The sequence below is a fragment of the Athene noctua genome, chromosome 2, assembly GCF_965140245.1.
Source record: "Athene noctua chromosome 2, bAthNoc1.hap1.1, whole genome shotgun sequence".
NCBI classification, from domain to species: Eukaryota; Metazoa; Chordata; class Aves; order Strigiformes; family Strigidae; genus Athene; species Athene noctua.
In genome coordinates, this window is record NC_134038.1 from 13,277,846 (window position 1) to 13,295,481 (window position 17,636).

Consider the following 17,636-nt stretch of genomic DNA (forward strand, 5'->3'; position numbering starts at 1 on the left):
CGCAGTGGCAGAGCATACTTCAGCTGTCTGTGAAGTTGTCTTTGTGCTTAAAGGCATGTTTTGGTGCTCCACAGGGAAGGGATTTTTCCTTGAGTGTGGTCCTGCAGGTACCGTGTGACAAGGTCCTGGGCATCCTGGTCTGATTTGGCCATCCTTTGAGCAGGGCTGGGACTAGATGCCCTCTCTAGGCTAAAGATGTGTCTTGGCTCAGTCAGAGAGAGTGTCAGGATTGGAGCTTCCCTCTCTGATGCATGAGCAGGGCTGACCTGCACTGCTTACCTGAACTACTTCTATCAGACTTTTCCTATCCCTGTCTCATTAGTACATGTGATCCCAGATCTTTTTTTCCCAGATGAATTTTTCTCAGTGATGTGAGAAGCTGTATGTCAGGCATGCTTCCAGATGAGTTTGTCAAGACTCTCTTTTTATAAAAAAAAGTTCTTACATATGTTCTAAGAAAGCTGTTACCTATGCAAGGGTTTCTTATGGCTGGACAAGAGCAGTCTGGTCTCCAGAGCATCGTGCCACCATGCTGTCCTTAGTGACATCTCTTTTAACATTTGACTGCCCTAGTGGTGTTGAAGCACCTTCGGTGCCCTGCTTCATAAAATAGCTCTTTATGAGGAATCCCATGCTGCTGAAACAAGTTATGTCAATGATAAAGCAATTTTCACTTATATTTGATCACTTGCTGTTTTCCCTCTACCTTGCACTAATTTATCTTTCCTCTAACTCCAAAGTAATGTCTTCAGCCTCTCCTTTTAAAACCATCCCAAGATAGTCCCTGACTTAGGCTCTGAAGGAGGAGGTTTATGTCCTTTTTAATTCATGCGACTTGAAACTCCCATTATTCATAGATGTTAAAGTGTGGGGGGTTTTTTTCCATCTCCTACCAAATGCTTGCCTTCAATTCCTCCTTTTGGTAGTAAGTTTCTAAAATCGGTTATACACTGGGATTTAGCTTTTTTTAAATAGCTTTCTAGCTACACTGAATAGAGTGTAATTATGTAGATTGTCATGTGCTATCAAACTCAAAAGTCAGTTGTAGTTAAATCCACAAGACTGATGTTCTAGAGCTTTGTAGTAATTTGTTACAAACCAGATAGTCTTCTGTATTCTGTGTTGGTACCCAAAATACTTCACTTGGGAATTATCTAAACCAACTGGTTATTGTAATCAGGGCAAACTATGAAAAAATGTCTTCCTCAGAGATAAATAGAGTGTTTCCTGGAAGTTTATGCTGTTACAGTTTTTCATAGTGAAATCCTTGTATCTGAAGAATAGATAGTACTTCAGTGGGGATGGTTTCAGTGGCAGTGTCACATGGACAGTGTGATAGCTGGCTGATGTCATAGCTTCCTGTTGGAGCAGAAGGCTGTGGAGGGCAGGCAGCACTCTTCTCAGTGACCTCCTGTGCTTGAGTTCATGAGTCTGGGTTTTCATTCTCACCCTGGCATCCAGCAGGATGGAACAAGAGGAGGTTAGAAAAGCATCAGGAATGTGATGGTGCTGGCCTAGGTTGCCTGGCCATCCCCAGAGCATCTAGAGCTTCTGGAAACAGTTGCCTCAGTTAATCTCTTTGGTCCAAAGTGGCTCTGATTTTGCCCAGTTTTGTACAGGTTTGCTGTCTCTGAGAAAAGCTGCTGCAAGGGCAGTACCAGTATATATAGACAGAGCTCTTTTTCCATGCTTCTGTAAAAGCTCTGCTTAACCTGGGAGGATGGAAGGAGACCATATGCAGACCAGTGCAGAGGAAGCTTGTGTTGGGAAAAATGGGTCCCATCTCCAGTCCAGTCAGTCCCATCCAGTTCCTGAATATAAACTGAAAATTTTGATCTGATGTTTTCTGGCTGTCAGGCACCAGTGATGCCTGTGGCTTTGGAAGACTGGCTCTTGCAGGGCTCCCCCTGTTTAATAGGGATGTTCGTTCTCCAGCCTGAGGTTTGAATCTCTGAATTCCTAGGCATTTTCTAGGGAAAAAAAGTAACCTTTATTTCTGTAATATTTGTGCTGTACTTCTCCTGCTTGCATGATAAGTACAACTGGTGTTTGCAGAGCTTAGGTAGTTTTGCTGGGCAGAGGGAAGAAGCAGCTCTTCAATAACTGCTAAAGCTTGAAGGTTCTTATAGTTTAAGACCTTAAATTAATGAAATTATTTTGGAAGTCAGTGTCTTGGTTGAATGAATACTGGTATTATAGTATAACCATTTAAAAAAAAAAAAAGTTAAGTGAATATTTCAGTTTCTCCTTTACAGTAGCTTTGAATATAGGAGTGACTTGGATGCAGGGATACTCACTCTAGTCTGCACTGTTCAGACGTATGCTCAAATGCTGTGTTGGCAGCATTGTTTTTTCATGTACTTGGGTGCACCAAGTAAAATCTGAGTACTTGAAGTAGTGTTGTAGACTCCTGTCATGTTTTGCCATTTTTTATCCTTTTCTATAGAAGTTACCTAATCAAAAGCATGGAAGCAACTTGTCAAAAGCTCAGGGTTCATAATACTGGAAGATACTGGGGCAACTTTTTTTCTGCTTTAAAAGGGGTCTTATGCTCAATATCCACATTTAAATCAAACAAACAAACAAAAAAGCCTAAAAACGTAGCTTGTTTTCTTTCCCTTGTCCCTGTGAAATAGGTAGCTGTTGCTGCATTCTGTGCATCACCTCTATTAGATTCCTTCAGACTGTTCTGTCATGTTCAGGAGTGACGTCCTGGTCCTCCCAAGCTCTTAATGGTTTGAACCCAGGATATCTGAAACATTCATCAAATGACCAGACTTGATCTGCTGTTACTGAAATCAGTGGTCTCTAATGTTGTAGTATTTTTCGTTCATTCTCACGCTAGTCTGTCAGAACAGAAAAGACAGAGTTTGGGGTTTTTTTCAGACTTTCTCTGGAGGAAAGAAGGTTGTCTGATGCCTGCCTAGAGGACCTCTAAAAACAAATACTAAAATGCAGTTCTTATTAAATGTCTTGTTTTTCTCTAATTTTAGTGTGTTTTTCTAATTTTCAGTAATAAAGATGGCTGTTGGGTGGCTTCTAATGTATGCTGTTACTTTGCATAATCACTATACTAGTTTAGTCTTGTAATATTCTAAGACTTTTTAGCTTTTAATATCATCTTACCTTTTGTAAAAATAATATAAATGTAGATGTAAAGCATTTTTCTTCAAATTTTAAAGCCTTTAAATAACACGACTGCTTTTTTGCCTGTTAATAATTTGGTAAACACTTCATAATATAATAAACTGAATTTGTGATGAACTAGCTAACTTTCTTATTTCGTTTTGACTTCTCTAGAGAAGTTGGAGGTTGCACCACCATCTCCAGGACAACTGAAACATGGTAAAAGAAGAATGTTTGTTGAATGTGGTTCAGTACTTGTGCCGTCTGTCTTTGAATTGCTTCATCTTTCTCCTACAAGTGCTGGTCTGTCCTCATCCCTGTCATATGGAGTAACAGAAAATGAAAGCAAGAACTAACAGTCACCCTGCCTTCTTTATTTTCATAACACCTCAGCTGGAGAATGTGCACCATTTAGTGAAAGTAGGACAGAAAGCCCAAATGAGACCGTGCTGTTTAAAGCCAGCAGCAAATGTTTTGTAAGCTGAGTGGTGTTGATGCTGCAGTACCTTGTGGGGGGTGTTGTGTTTAAGCTTAAAACTAATGACTTGCTTCTTATCACATATATTTTAAGTGAAGTGAGAAGTGGGAGAAAATTGCAGAGAAATTAGGAATAGGTTTGGTATTTTTTATGATACCATAGTCATTCAAATTCTGATTTAGCTTCCAAAACAGGGTATCTTTGTGTTTTTAAACTCTGTCAGTGAGCAAACGTATTTAGTTGAACATTTTCCTATTCTAGGTATCTTCGCTCATTTTTCTTTGGGTTTTTTGCTTGGTCCCTGGTGTTCTGTTTACTCTATGGAATCCAAAATTCTGTCAACTTCAGTAAGAATTTGAGCTCCCTTTGTAGCTCCAGAGTTTGATGCACACATTTTGAAAATGCTAGGCATCTGTGTGCTTTTGTTATTTATGTTTTGGGGAGTTTTGTCCTGTGATGGTTTAAAAAAAGAATAATAATTTGGAAAATTTCATACGTTCTGTGCTTTAGTCTTTTACCTGTGCATTTAAGATGGTATGTGTGTTCTTACAAAGTAGTTACAGAAGTCCAAACATGTTCCAATACCTGAGCATGAATAACCTCTTGAGTGTGACTCTGGTTTTTTTATATGATTGTGGGTTCTTGCTGTCTGCACAAGGTAAACCTAAAAGGGACTTATACCAGTTTCTTTTCACACGTGTCTGAGGTTCATGCCCTTTTCTTTCTTTCCTCTTCATATGTTTGCATCTCAAGTTTATAAAATACAGGAATTATTGGTCACACCTGAAGTGGGGAAAAAAACCTAAAAACCCTGAATAGCTGATGCATCTAAAAATGTTAAAAAACCCAAGAAGTTCTGACTTTCTAGGCTGTTTTTTTAGTCATGTAGTCTGTCTTCAGTGCTGTATTTAGTGTTAGGATGCTACCACCTTGGAACTCAGCTGGAGGCAATGCTGTGCAAATTCAACACTTATTGCCATCAGAAACTTACAAACTAAAACTTCAAAGAGAAAATGGAGCAGGACGAAAGGGAATGCTAGAGTAACACTGTGCTTGTTAGAAATTATTCAGACCTGTATATTCCAAGTTCTTGCAATAGAAAATATTTTTAAATAGGGGTTACTTGGAGTTTTGGGAGTGAAAAGAAAAAAAAAATGCATGAAACAAGGTGGCATTTGATGTCTTAATGTATTGAAGAGCAGCTTCAAGTCTAACTTGCTCTCAGCATAGTGCCCAAACAAAATCAAGACACAGAAGTTTGAGTTGAATAGTGAGATAATCAATGCTGTATGACATACTAGCATTTGCAGATTAAGCTGAAGGGGCTTTGATAACAACTGCTTAGCTCCAAACATTCCTCTTAAAATATGAATTTTTAGGAGTGTGTGAAGAAGATGGAGCTCTTGCACAGGAATAGGGAGGAACTTTCAGAGAAAGAGGCTTTATTTCGAGCAAGAGAAGAATGTGGGGAGTATGGTGAGATAGTTTGGCAATCCTTCATTGATACTGCAACATCAGTTAGAAATAAACAAATACTGTCAAAATTTGTGTAGTTTTAAATATTTCTCTTATGCAGTAGTAGGCATAAGTGGCTTCCATCCAAAATTGTACAAGTGTTTGCAGAGTAAGTTGTAACTGGTTCTTCACAAGCTACTAGTAACACTTAGGGGTAGCAGAAGGTTTTACCAAATTTGTCAGAAATAAAAAGATCACTAATAGAAGTAGTAGGAAAGGGATTTTCTTTATGTTGTCTTTGTTTCTCTTAAAGGCAGTATTAGACTGACATTTCAGTAGTTCGTGTGAACTAGTGCACTCCCTTATGAATATTTATTTTCTCTTTGTTACTTATTTCTTTTAGTGTTCTTCCACAATGCATTACCTTTTGTAGGGTTTGGATTTTTGGATAACGCAATTATGATCGCTGCGGTAAGTTTGTTATTTAATTCCTTGATCGAGTTGGTAAAATTCATATTGTACAAGTACTACATGAGTAAATGAGAGCTTCAGGAAGACTCTGTTCTCTCTGTATTGACTCACTAATTTCTATTTTAATTTTTCTTTTTTAAAGAAAATGTCCGTGCTCTATTCAGCCTTTGCAGAATGCAGTGTTGTTCCTTCTAAGGGCAATATTGTAACTGATTTTACTGAATTGAGGTTTACTTTTTTCTTCTCCTAATTTGTTCTGCATAACACATTTATGATCATGTAGTCAATATTATTTTTTTTGTACTGACTGATAATGTGATTATAATGTGTTGGTGAATAGTCTTAGGGGGTTTTGTTGGTGTGTTCCTTTGTTCTCAGGCAATGTTAGTGCTGATATTGATTTGAGCTGATGTAGCCTGGCATTTCTGGGTAACACTATGAGATATTTTCCTGTTCATTTGGAAGATGAAATAGGCTAGTGGAACAGGAAGATGGATAAAGGCCAAAGATACTGTTCCTTGTGTAGAACTATCATTGACAGTGTGATCTTAATCATGGGATAATTCAGGTGGGAAGGGACCACAGGACCCAGTAGGCCTTTAGTCTTGCTCCTGCTCGGGATTTTCTCAGGGTCTCTAGTCTAACCAACCTCCTGCGCAGTGTAGGGTCAGCTTTAAGGTCAGATGAAGTTGTTTGTGGTTTTATCCTGTGGGTCTTGGGAAGATCCAAAGACAGACACTCCACAGCCTGCCTGGGCAACCTGTTCCAATAGTCAACTGTTCTCACAGTGGAAAACATTTTCCTACATCCAACTGGAACGTGTCGTCTTTTAATTTATGCACCTTGTCTATCATCTTTGGACCTTGAAATGCTGTTCCATTGTACAGTTCACTATGATTTAGTTTCTTCAACTGAAAAAGTAAGGAGCTATAATACGATGTTTTATTTGGTCAGTATTTGTAGAAGTTTGCATTCAAAGCTATGCATTCAGCTAAGAATTACAATGGGGAAAATGGTGTGCAGAAATAGGAATTACAGTTTTGTCCATTAGGTGGCCATTATAAAACAATATAAATTATTAAAAGAATATCAGAACTAGTCTCTTATCCTAGGGGGAAATACACATGCTAGGAGGGTAAGAGCTGTGCAAATCTAGTAGAATTACTGTCCATTTATCCTTTCAGTCTTAAGTGGTAAACAATACTTTCGCCAATTAATTCAATATAATGTATTTTAACTCCAAATCCCTTAAATAATGAGAAAACTCTTATTTTTCAGGGAACCCAAATAGAGTTGTCAATTGGAGTTGTCCTAGGAATTTCAACTATGGCAGGCAAGTAATAAAAATACAGTATGTATAGACTAACATGGTACATGCCTATATTTTAGGCTGGAAGTGGGCCACAGGGCTAGAAATAGCTCTTCCTTGGGCTTGCAGCTGCCTTTCTTAATAAAGAAACAATCTTTGGTTGAACCAAGGATGAATTCCATTTGCAGAAATGGAATTTCAGTTCAAATAGCTTTTGAAAGCTTGTTGGGTTTAATCTAAAAGTTCAAATCCTAGGTTGCTTGGCAAAGTGTATTTGCATTTCTGTAGTGGAACTGCTCTAAATTCCCTAGTGTCTGATATTTATGTGTGTTTCTATACATATTTGTAAGTTGCTGTTTGCTTGCAGTGCTATGTGAAGATCAGTGTTGGTGTCCTCTTACTGCGTTGGCGGGTGTTCTTGGCAGCTTCTCTGCCTCTGTGTGATACCGTGGGAAGGCCAAGCAGCCACCCTGTTCCTGCACTGGCCAAAACTGATAAGCTCTGTTCAGCAGCTTTGTTGCCTCTGCAATGTCAGAGGAAAAAGTCTGCTCATGGATGCACCAACTGCAGGTGCAGCATTGTTCAAAAGCATGCAGAGAGCTTAAATGAAAATGTATACAGCAGAACAAGTTAATTTGGAAATTTGTAGCCCTCTGTTGCAATGCAAGACAGTCACATGCAAGCTTATCTCGGTAAGATCTGCTGTGAAATCATGTATCTTAAGTGTGTAACTTTATTCAATCGTATGTACAGTATTTATTCCTAAACTGACACAGTTCATGGATATGTTGGAAGGTTTATCAAAGCTACATACGAGTGTAACAGCTCCTCTGGCTTCCATTGCTCCTGCGCCCCTTCAGGCACTGGAAGGCCTTGCTTGGTGTCCAGCTTTAGCTGTATAAAACTGGCAACTGCGTATGGCCATATTTAACTCAGATCTGAAAAGCTGTTACATTGATTTCCAGGTGTCAGTGTTGTATTTTTTTATATTTCTCAAGTTTTCTTCTATTATTGTTAGTCTGCTGCTATTATTACAAACTGCAATGAGGTCAGAAGAAAAACTCTAAAAGAAGCTTACTTCTAGTCTTTTGTCCTATAAGTACTGAGAAAAGAGAGAGGAACTGTTTGGTTTTGTTTGTAATTAAAATAATACTTTGTCTTCTCCCATTCTCTTCCTTATTCCTCCCTCCAGCTGCAGCTTTGGGAAACCTTGTTTCAGATTTAGCCGGACTGGGGTATGTCTGAACTTGTGTTGAGTATATGGTTTTTTTTCTCTCTTGCAAACACTGTTGGTGCTACTGAACTAAAATACATAAACTGCTGAAATTGTTTTTTTTTCCTAGCTGAGTTTTGCTTCAGTAAGCTACATGACTGTAGAAGTGTATTCTGTCCTTCATAAGAAAAGTTGAACTATTAGGTGATTTTTGTTGAGGTTAAAACTGCAGTGCCGTAGTTCTGAGGCAGAATAACACTCCTGCTATTACAGTATTATATATTTTAAGTGATAAAATTGGGGTTGGCATTTAACCTGATTCAGTGAACTCTGTAAGTAATGCTTGATTTTAAGGAAGTATTAGAACTTTTTCTACAAAAAGTGTGTTCATTAAAATACAAAATGGAAAAATACATTTTTCGTGATGTAATATATTGCTGTGTTAGAATATACCTAATATACCTCCTCAGGTGGTTATGCCTAGATCTGAAGACATTTCCTTCTCAGATAAAACAATTCTGTATCTTTAATGTCTTCAGATCTAGGCATACCTATTTCTGATATAAATAGATACACCTAACTATTTTTTAAAGAAAATTTCTGACTAATAGCTGAAAATAAAGCTGTCTGTTATGCCTCTTTTATTCCCACCTTCCCTCTAATTCTTTTCTTCTGCGAATAACAAAGGTTATTACTAACTAGTGTGTGTGTAACCTTTCCTCCAGTAAAGGTTACTTACAAGCTCTGCAGAAATGCAGTAATGGTCACAACAGTTGTGTCTCACTGCGATTTTTTTTTCTGGAAAAATTGCCTATTAATTCAATGAGAAGATTAGTTACCTTACATTGCAAAATGTGACCATCAGAAGTCTGATTGCTTTCCCATATTTACTTATTGGTGGCTTTACCAGTAAGCTGAAGGGGAAGCTATTAATTTTAAGTTAAGCACTTCAGATATTTCAAAATCCTTATTAGACGATACTGTCAGATCCAAAATTATTTGTACTTGTTTTCTTGTTCTTACAGTCTTGCAGGTTATGTAGAAGCTTTAGCTTCACGACTGGGTCTGTCAATCCCTGATCTGACACCCAAACAAGCTGATATGTGGCAAACACGTCTCAGTGCACACTTGGTGAGTATCCTGTAGGTAGGCACTGTTTGCATGGAGCCTTTTTTGTTTAAAGCAATACGTGATAAACCCTTTTTGCCACTTTTGCCATTAAATACTTAATAGCCACCAACATTTTGGCCATTTCCTGGAAGATTTAGTTGTGAGCCTATGTCAGGGACCATCATGAGACTGGATTGTTTTGGGCTTGGGTGGTTTGAATGACTAGTAACATGGAGGTCTCAGCAGTGACTTTGTATTGTATGCAGATACCTGGGTCGAACTCTGGCTACTGTGATAAGACAGCTTATTTGAAAGTTATGACCTCTTAGTGGTTTACTCCTATACTTTCTTTGTGAATTTCTTGCTATTCATATACCTGTGCTAGTATGTATTCATTTCTAATATTCTGAATTAGCTTCAATGTGGAATTAGCTTTCCCCTGGGTAATCTTAACTTTTGAGTAATATTCACTGCCTGCATTTACAGTTACGGGACACTCACCTTGCAGATTAATTTTCAGGATGATTACTTAATTAACATTTAAACATCTGAAGCAATCCCACTTAGCAATGAGAGTGTTAGTTTATTTTGATTAAAGAAATATTATAAGAAACTGAGTAAAGAAACGGATATTTCTTTCACTTTCCTAGAATGAACCTTCATGGGGAGAAGTATCTTTGTAGATTTAAGGGAAGAGGAACACTTGATGAAACAAAGTTGGGGGGGAAAAAAGTCTGCTTTTAGCAGTGATAGGTCAAAGCATTGAGTAGGAAAGAATTGGCATGTTGTCAGTGGGCTGCCCTCTAGTCTGTCTGATGTAAGTCGTCTTGGTGGAAGCTGAGTCTGTGGCAAAATCCTGTTATTCCACTGCAGTTCATTCACTTTTCTGTGAAAGCACTTCTGAGCATCTTCACCTGTATGCTAGCATTTTTTCTTTTTTACCCACTGTCTCAAGTTTCTCAACACTATCCACCTACAGCTGGTGATGTGATTTGGATGTTGCCTGTGTTAGTTCTTTCTCTCCTCTTGACTTTCACATCTAAGTCAATTATGAAATGTTTTCTAATCTTTTTTTTTTTTAAGTCTTTGCCTTGTGCCTTTTACAAGCTGTCATGTTTCCAAGAAATTCCTTGTTCCTGACTTTGATAATTTGCATTACCAGATGCAAGCAGATACATTTATAATGGCACCTAAAATGTGGGTGGGAGGTGTGTGGTGGGTTTTTTTTTCCTTCCTTGTCATCCTGACCATCCTTCTAATCCTTTTGAATCTGTCTCCTCCCTTCCACCTGTGCACCTCCTTCTGAGTCATTCCCTTCTTTATTCAAAATTTTTGTCTTTATATCTCTCTTATCACAGCACGTGCTGTTTCTAACCTTGTCATATCTGTGTGTCTCTCATAGATTTTGTTTCTAGTCTGCATGCTAGGAAAAGTGTGGCTCCCAACCAAAAACTAGAACAAAGGGTCTGTTTTCCTGGTTGTGTTGGTACTCCACAGCAAATGACTAACAACTGATCAATGAGAAAATTTTTTCCTCCTTTTTCTAGGGTAAAGCTATTGGAGTGACCATTGGCTGCATTTTAGGAATGTTTCCTTTGTTGTTCTTTGGTGATGAGGAAGAAAAACTGGAAGAAAAAAATTAACCTTTTTACAAGACAGATACAAATGTAAACTACTGTACCTCAATTATTCAATTACGCTGTCAATATTTAGGAATTAACAGACAGTAAAAAATGTATAGACTTGGGAACAAAACCTTCAGCATGTCGTTTTATGGAAACACTAATTTATTGTGGCTTTGTGTTCAGTACTTCTTTTTATAAGATATCATTTAACTTTTTATTTAATTGTAAATTTTTGAAGTGTTTTCACTTACGGCAACTGATGTTTACCACTTTCCCTTTTGATCTTATTCTTTAATGGATTTTTACTGTAATAATCCACCATGGGTGACAGTATCACTCTTGAGTTGTATATTGGTTGCTTAACAGTTAATTGCATGACAAAAATTTCACTGCTGTCCATCAGGTCCTTCAATGCAGATTATTGAGAAGGTCAGTGATGAGTAATTTGAAGTCACTCGCTTTGCAAGATGACTGGTTTTGTGGAGGCTCTCAAAATGAGTAAATAACAAACAAAATAAAGTTTCAACACAATTGACCAGCACTCTGCAAACATACAAACAGCAGGTTCATATGTCTGTGAGAGGAGGACAAAAACTATCACCACGCAGACTTCTAGGATTTAACAACAATCCAAAATGCTTGGTCACTCACCTAGAAAATGAGGGCTTTCAACCTCAGGGAATTTCTTTGGGCAGCGTCCTGACCCAAGGGGAGAATCCTTGACCACAGTGCAACGATCCAGGAGGGACTAGCTCAAAATGTCTCCCCAGGGGACTCCGTTTATACCTGAGCCAAGTCTGATCTGTGGTCAATGTCAGCCCTTATTGGCTGAGGGCCCCAATTACCATAAAGCCCTGAGAACAAGGGCACAAAAAGAGAAATCGGTGGCTGCTACATTTCAGCGGCCAGGAAGCCCTGTTTTCACTGGGTGGGTGCACCTGCCACAACTGGTTGCCCCCTCACCAGCCATCATTTTGCACTGCCTTTGGATTAGATATTTTGGTTATCTACAACAGTCTAGTTTGCATTTTTTCATAATTCTGACTAAGTGTCTCTGAATTGTCTTCTGAGATTATCATTTTAATGCTTTGACAAGGTAAGTGTTTCCAGTGTAGGCTCTTTAGCAGGTCCATTTTTAGTGTGTTTTAACACCTTCTGTACTTCCATATTCATGCCTCTTTTTTTTCTTCTGTAAACAGTGTCTTGAGAATTGAGTTTGAGATATCCTTAAATTTGTGTTCCTGAGTTTTGAGTGTGGTATTAAAGAATTCAGACTAACTGTTTCAAAACCACAAACAACTTTTTTTTTTTATTGTTCTTCTTAAAGTAAGGTGTGAATAGTTGATTGGGTGGACAAGACCAGGGAACGCTTCAGGGTATGAATGAGATGTAAGTTTGCGTTGCAAGGTTGTAATGGGTGGTTCAGCTGAAACAAAGTGTACCACCAGTCTGGATTAGAGGACCTGATTTGCAGATTATAACTTTGTATTTAAGTTTAAGACTTGCTACTTTTTTTTTTTTCTTTGAGACAATTAGTTAAACAACAAAAAAAGGAGACTTGCGGCCTTTTTCCTTTTTTGCCTTTTATTTTGGCAGTCTTGATGTATTATAGATCTGGCAGTGCAGCCACATGTAACTGTGCTTTTTTTATATGGTCATGAATAAATTTGATTACAACTATTGAATATTCATATTTCAGGATCTGACTTGCCAGTAGCATAATGCTAAACTGGTAACTGTCGATTAGAGGAGAGAGTTTCTAACCCGTTTGAATACAATTTGGAAAAGACGCTAAGAAGAGAGGCACAGCCAAAGTGCACTTTAAAGTTTTATTGCTGGAATTGTTAGTAATTCTGAAACCTAGAAATAAATATTTGAAAAAAAATTTTAAAAAGAAAAATCCCCTGATGACACTTATTTGCTGTAAGGAAAAGTCTTACGGTAAGATATACATCTTACAGAGGTCATTGCTTATCTCATGGTCATAAATCTGACTTCTCTGTTCTCGTTGCTAGGAGCCCTTTAACAGCAGTACTGAATCTTGATATCAACCTTTAATGAAAATGACAGTGTTGTATCTGGTTTTTGAAAAGCAGACTTTAAAAACTTGCTGTGAGTAGTCCTAGTAGCATGTACTGTACATTGTACATTAAACCATGAGAATCTGGACCAAACTGTAAAACTGAAAGAAATCTCAGCCAGGCATAGAACACAAATGCAGGGGTGTTTTGGCTTGCATTTTCAAAGTTGGAAGCTTTATAAAAAAAAGAAAAAACAACCAACAGAAAAACCCTCCAACCACAAAAAAAAACCAAACCAACAAAACGCAAAAAACAATCCTGCTAGAAAATTATGCACTCTTTCCCCAACAGATTGCTGCTGGTTTACAGTACTTCAGTGACAGGTCTTTTTTTAGCCATCCACACATTTGTCTTGCCTTAAACTCTTAACTTTTCTTCCTCTGCACTACTTTTGTTTCTGGTATGTTTCTATACAAAGCTGTAAATATTTCATGTGTGTTGGTTTTGGTTTTGGTTTTTTTTTTTTAAACTGAAGCACACATCAAAACAGTTTTGCATAGCTTTTTTTGTAGCTGTTTTTACAGTAATTCCAACACTGTTTCCCTTTATGATACTGGCATCTTCATTGGAAGAAGTGGCCAAACCTCTGTTCTTTGCTGTCATACCGACTGGAACACTGTTTTCATCACTCTTTAGCTTATGAGAACAATTGGACGGCTGTGTCATCTGTCATAGTAGTATTCATTTTATAATGGCAATAGGAAAGACCATGTACTGTTGTTAAATAGCTTGTGCATGTAAACTGAGTACGTTTTGTTTCTGTATGTCAAACTAATGTACTGCAACCAATGCTTTTATCGAGAATTAATGAACTAAAATATCTTCAAAGAAATTAATCATGTTGTCTTGTTAAAATATTTAGCTGACCACAAAAATGTGGAGGGCAAGTGACACATGGTAAGAAATCTGGGTGTTTCAGGCTGTTGTCTGATACCATAATCTAAATGGTAACTTCCGGGGGTTCGGTGTTGGACAAATGTGAAGAAATAATTAGTGATTTGAGAGGAATAGTGGACCTGGATGCTGAGAGAAAGTGCTTGTTGGGGTCAAGCTGCCACCCTGAGTACAGTAGTGGTAGCTTGCTTTGCCTGCAGTGTCCACTCTTGTGTGGATGTGGTACTGCTTTGTGTGGCAGGGAAGATCTGTGCCCTGTCTCCTTTCAAGGAGGGTAGGTTTTTCTGGGGTATGTGGATGAAAGTAATCCCTCATGCTCTGATCACTTTTTAAAATACTTTTTAAACACTTTTTAAAACACTGAGGAGAGAGCCCTAACAAAACACTCGTTTTTGTTTTCTCTTGTCTTCTCTCTCCTCAAAAGGAAAAACAAACACTACAGGCTTATTCAGAGACTTCAGTATTGCTCCATTTTTTTATTCTATCAGTTTGTTCTGTGTCAATAGGAATTATTCTCATTGAAGGGCTGGTAGACCTGAAATTGTGTTTATTTTAAAATGCTGTCTTTTATTGTAATTTAAAATATAAATGTATTTTTGACTGTATGTTATCTCTAGGGACAAAGAACATCTGATAATACAGTTACCCAAATCTTTTTGCCAATATTTTCTCATTCATATACTTTTACCTAAATTATTTGAATTCCGACAACATATTTTGTATTGTCTTTAAAATTGTCAGACTTTCTGTAAACTTTTGTACTACAGCAAAGCTGTTCTGTGTTTCTTTATTAGACCAGATGCTGGAGGGGAAATGTTAATAATATCCTGTGGGTATTCAGCCTCAGTTATACAAAACAGGAATTTATTATTTAAGTTGTAAGAAAGTGGTCCTTTGTCACTGTCATGGGAGATACGACTGTGGAGTGGTACTTCTCTCTCTTCATGCTTGGAAGAGAGCGATTTAAACAATTAAAATGTTTCAGTGGTAAACTGTGGTGTTTGTGGTTAATATTAGTCAGAAGTCCACTTGCACTTGAACTTCTGGAATTAACTGAGGTTTTGTATGCAAACTAAGCCTTTTTGAACTTTCCTGGACTTTGGAGCTCTTCACCTTTTTTCACTCCTTGGTCAGTCCCTTTTGTGGATGTCTGTGCATAAAGAAGTGCTGTGAATAAAACATCTGTACTGGAAGGATGCTCTCATCTCGTTTTAACAACCCATAGAGGTTGGCTGTTATTTTATTCTGATTGCATTGTATAGTAGAACTCTTCGTTAATGTTGTTCAGAGAGTCTATCATACTTCTAGTCAACATTTCCCTCTTCTCTGATGTTTTACATGGTCTAGTGACAAGCTGACAGAGCGGCGATGTATAAACTAAAGACTTTAATAAAGGATTGAGGAATTAATCATCCTGCTCTGAGACTCTTATGTCTGGAATTTTTTAACCTAACATACTAAGAAAATAGCTAGAGCTACAAGTTGCAGTTAATATGCTCATAACACAAATTCAAGCACCTGTTTTACCCTTGTCCCAGTGTTCAGGACCCTTGGCATCCAGAGCATTGCTTCATTACACTATTGGGGTGGGGACAGAGGATTTTGGGGAAACTTGGAATTTAAAAGCCAGCTAAGATAAATGCAGAAGGGTTTTCTTGTTTTGTTGTGGAAAGTTATCTCCCCCAATCAAAACAAATGCTACCTTCCAGAGATCTGAGCTTTGCCCAGCCCTTGCTCCCCCAAGAGACTGTAGTCACTAATATTTGAGCAGGGCAGTCTTTGAGCCTCAGGTATGTAATTCAGAATAGTGACCTTGGGTAGCAACAGTGACTGTGGTGTGCTGATGTAGTATCTCTCCTGCGAGTAGATGATGCCAAGATAAGGTCTCTTGCATCAGCATGAAGAGAACTGGCAGGAAATAATTCTGGTTTAACAGTCTTCACCTCAGTAGTCCATAGGTATCTAAGCAACTGACTTAAATATTGATGCAGCTATGAATGCAGCTCCACAGTCTCAAGAGTTGCTCCTTCTGTGTGTGTGTGCAAAGACTTAAGTTGCTGTGAAATACTAAAATTATCCAAGACATCAAACCTGATGCATTTTGTGTTCATTTTGTGTTCTATTCTTTGATACTGTGCTTATTAGTGTCCTATTTACTTATCATTGATTATGAAAAGGGCCTTATGCTTTTGCTTAGAGGGTTCAAGTCCTCCCAGACATGTAAGTATTGATATTACCTATCAGTAAATAGGTTGTTTTGCAGTGGATTGTGAAGCGTACTGAATGGGACCATTCACTGGTTAGAAAACACATCTGAAGAGTAAGATTTGCCAAACTGGACCTGCAGCTGCCGTTCTTGTTGGGAAGAGGTTGTCCCTGAGCAGGATGGTAGTGCAGTAACAGAGAGTGCACTCTTGTCTTTGCACAGCACTGCTGCTTGGATTTGACAGGGTGATCTGTTTGCATTGTGGTGATGCTATCTATTTTTGCTGAAAATGGCTTTTCTGTTACTTTGAGGTAGGAACAGGGAGGAAAGGGAGTAGAATGGGATTCTGCTGGGTCATTTTCCCTACATGGGGATGCATAGATGATCTGTTCAAAGAGAGAAAATTGTGATTTGCATTCATGCTACTTCCTTGCTGTTCTCTGTGCCTCAGAGTGCTTTTAACATGCTGGGGAATTGGAAGAAGGTTTATGAGGCTTCCCTCCCCCAGAGTGCACACCTCAGACATTAAGCTGCTAATAGTCCCTGCATAAAGTAACTGTCAAAGGAAAAATGATAGTAAAATTCCCCCTTTTGAACACAGGAGTCCTCGAATAGGAAGAGGAGAATGATTACAGGTGACTTACCTTTGCAATACAATGGCCTGGTTGCCAAAGACCTCATCAAAAGTGAGTTAGATCTTAAAAGGAGAATAGCCCCTTCTGGTGAAGTTTCAGATAAGCTTTGATGCGGATCTGCAACTTTTTCTCTACATGGCTTCCCCTGGTCAGTTACTTGTCCCGTTTTGTGTAGGAGCACAAAGGTGGTGTTTTCCTTCTACGCGCTTTCCTCTGTGAGAGCACCAAAACCTCTAAGGGATGGCAGGACTGGGAGAGAGGCTGTGACGAGAGCCATTGCTTGTAGGAAAGCATCCCAAGAGGAGGTCATGATGTGACAGGCAGCCTCATCTTCATTTATAGTCCTCAGTTGCCTTGTAAAGGCAGGCAGACAGTGGAATGGTTCCTCTGGGGAAATAATTTATTCTGTTGTATTGTGTTAATTTATGCCAAGGGTTATACTGGCAAGCTGAGGAACAGGGCAGTTATTCATTCAGATATTTAAAGAAGAGGAGGCTACCTTAATGTCTCTTAGAATAAACATCTCCTTATCTCCACAGTAGATTAATGGCCTGGGTGTATGTTTTGGCAGATTATAAAGTCCTAGAAAAGCCGAAATGCAGTTGCGTGTGGTGTTTCTATGGGTCTTCTAGATGATTGGGGAGTGTTCTGGGTACTGGTGAACTCAGATGTCCTGCAGGCTTCAAGGCTCTGTTTTCATATATGTTAGGGGGATTCCTGAAATGGGATTTCTCTGCCTAAATGTAGCCTTTCCATTTGCAGCTGGGCAACTTCATCTGGGTTACACGTGCCATGACCCCTTTGCAGGTGGTAGAAGTCAGCACTGGAGAATGTATTTTGTCTGATGTATTGTAGGTGTCCTGTTCAGGGTGGGATTGGTCATGCTCTGCAGGCAGGACGTTACTGCTATACAGCCTCTGCACTAAAAATACAATGTTTATGTTAATCCTTGTCCTCTATTATTCTCCAGGCTTGATATTTGGAGCGTGTTGGAGTTAGCCCTATCCTTTGGCCAGAGTTTGCACAGGTTTTG

The 17,636-nt window shown here is 38.6% G+C and overlaps 1 protein-coding gene across 3 annotated transcripts in view; it reads left to right on the forward strand.

The window, feature by feature from the left end:
• TMEM65 (transmembrane protein 65) overlaps positions 1-14,955 on the forward strand; it is a 34,505-nt gene extending 19,550 nt beyond the window's left edge. For all 3 annotated transcript variants that reach the window (XM_074898464.1, XM_074898465.1, XM_074898466.1), the window contains 6 exons: positions 3,301-3,345; positions 5,463-5,530; positions 6,809-6,863; positions 8,032-8,074; positions 9,078-9,183; positions 10,710-14,955. In XM_074898464.1, coding sequence (XP_074754565.1) covers positions 3,301-3,345; positions 5,463-5,530; positions 6,809-6,863; positions 8,032-8,074; positions 9,078-9,183; positions 10,710-10,805 — 413 coding nt within the window. In that variant the 3' untranslated portion in view covers positions 10,806-14,955. The remainder of the gene's footprint in view (positions 1-3,300; positions 3,346-5,462; positions 5,531-6,808; positions 6,864-8,031; positions 8,075-9,077; positions 9,184-10,709) is intronic.
• The last annotated feature ends 2,681 nt before the right edge of the window (positions 14,956-17,636 follow it).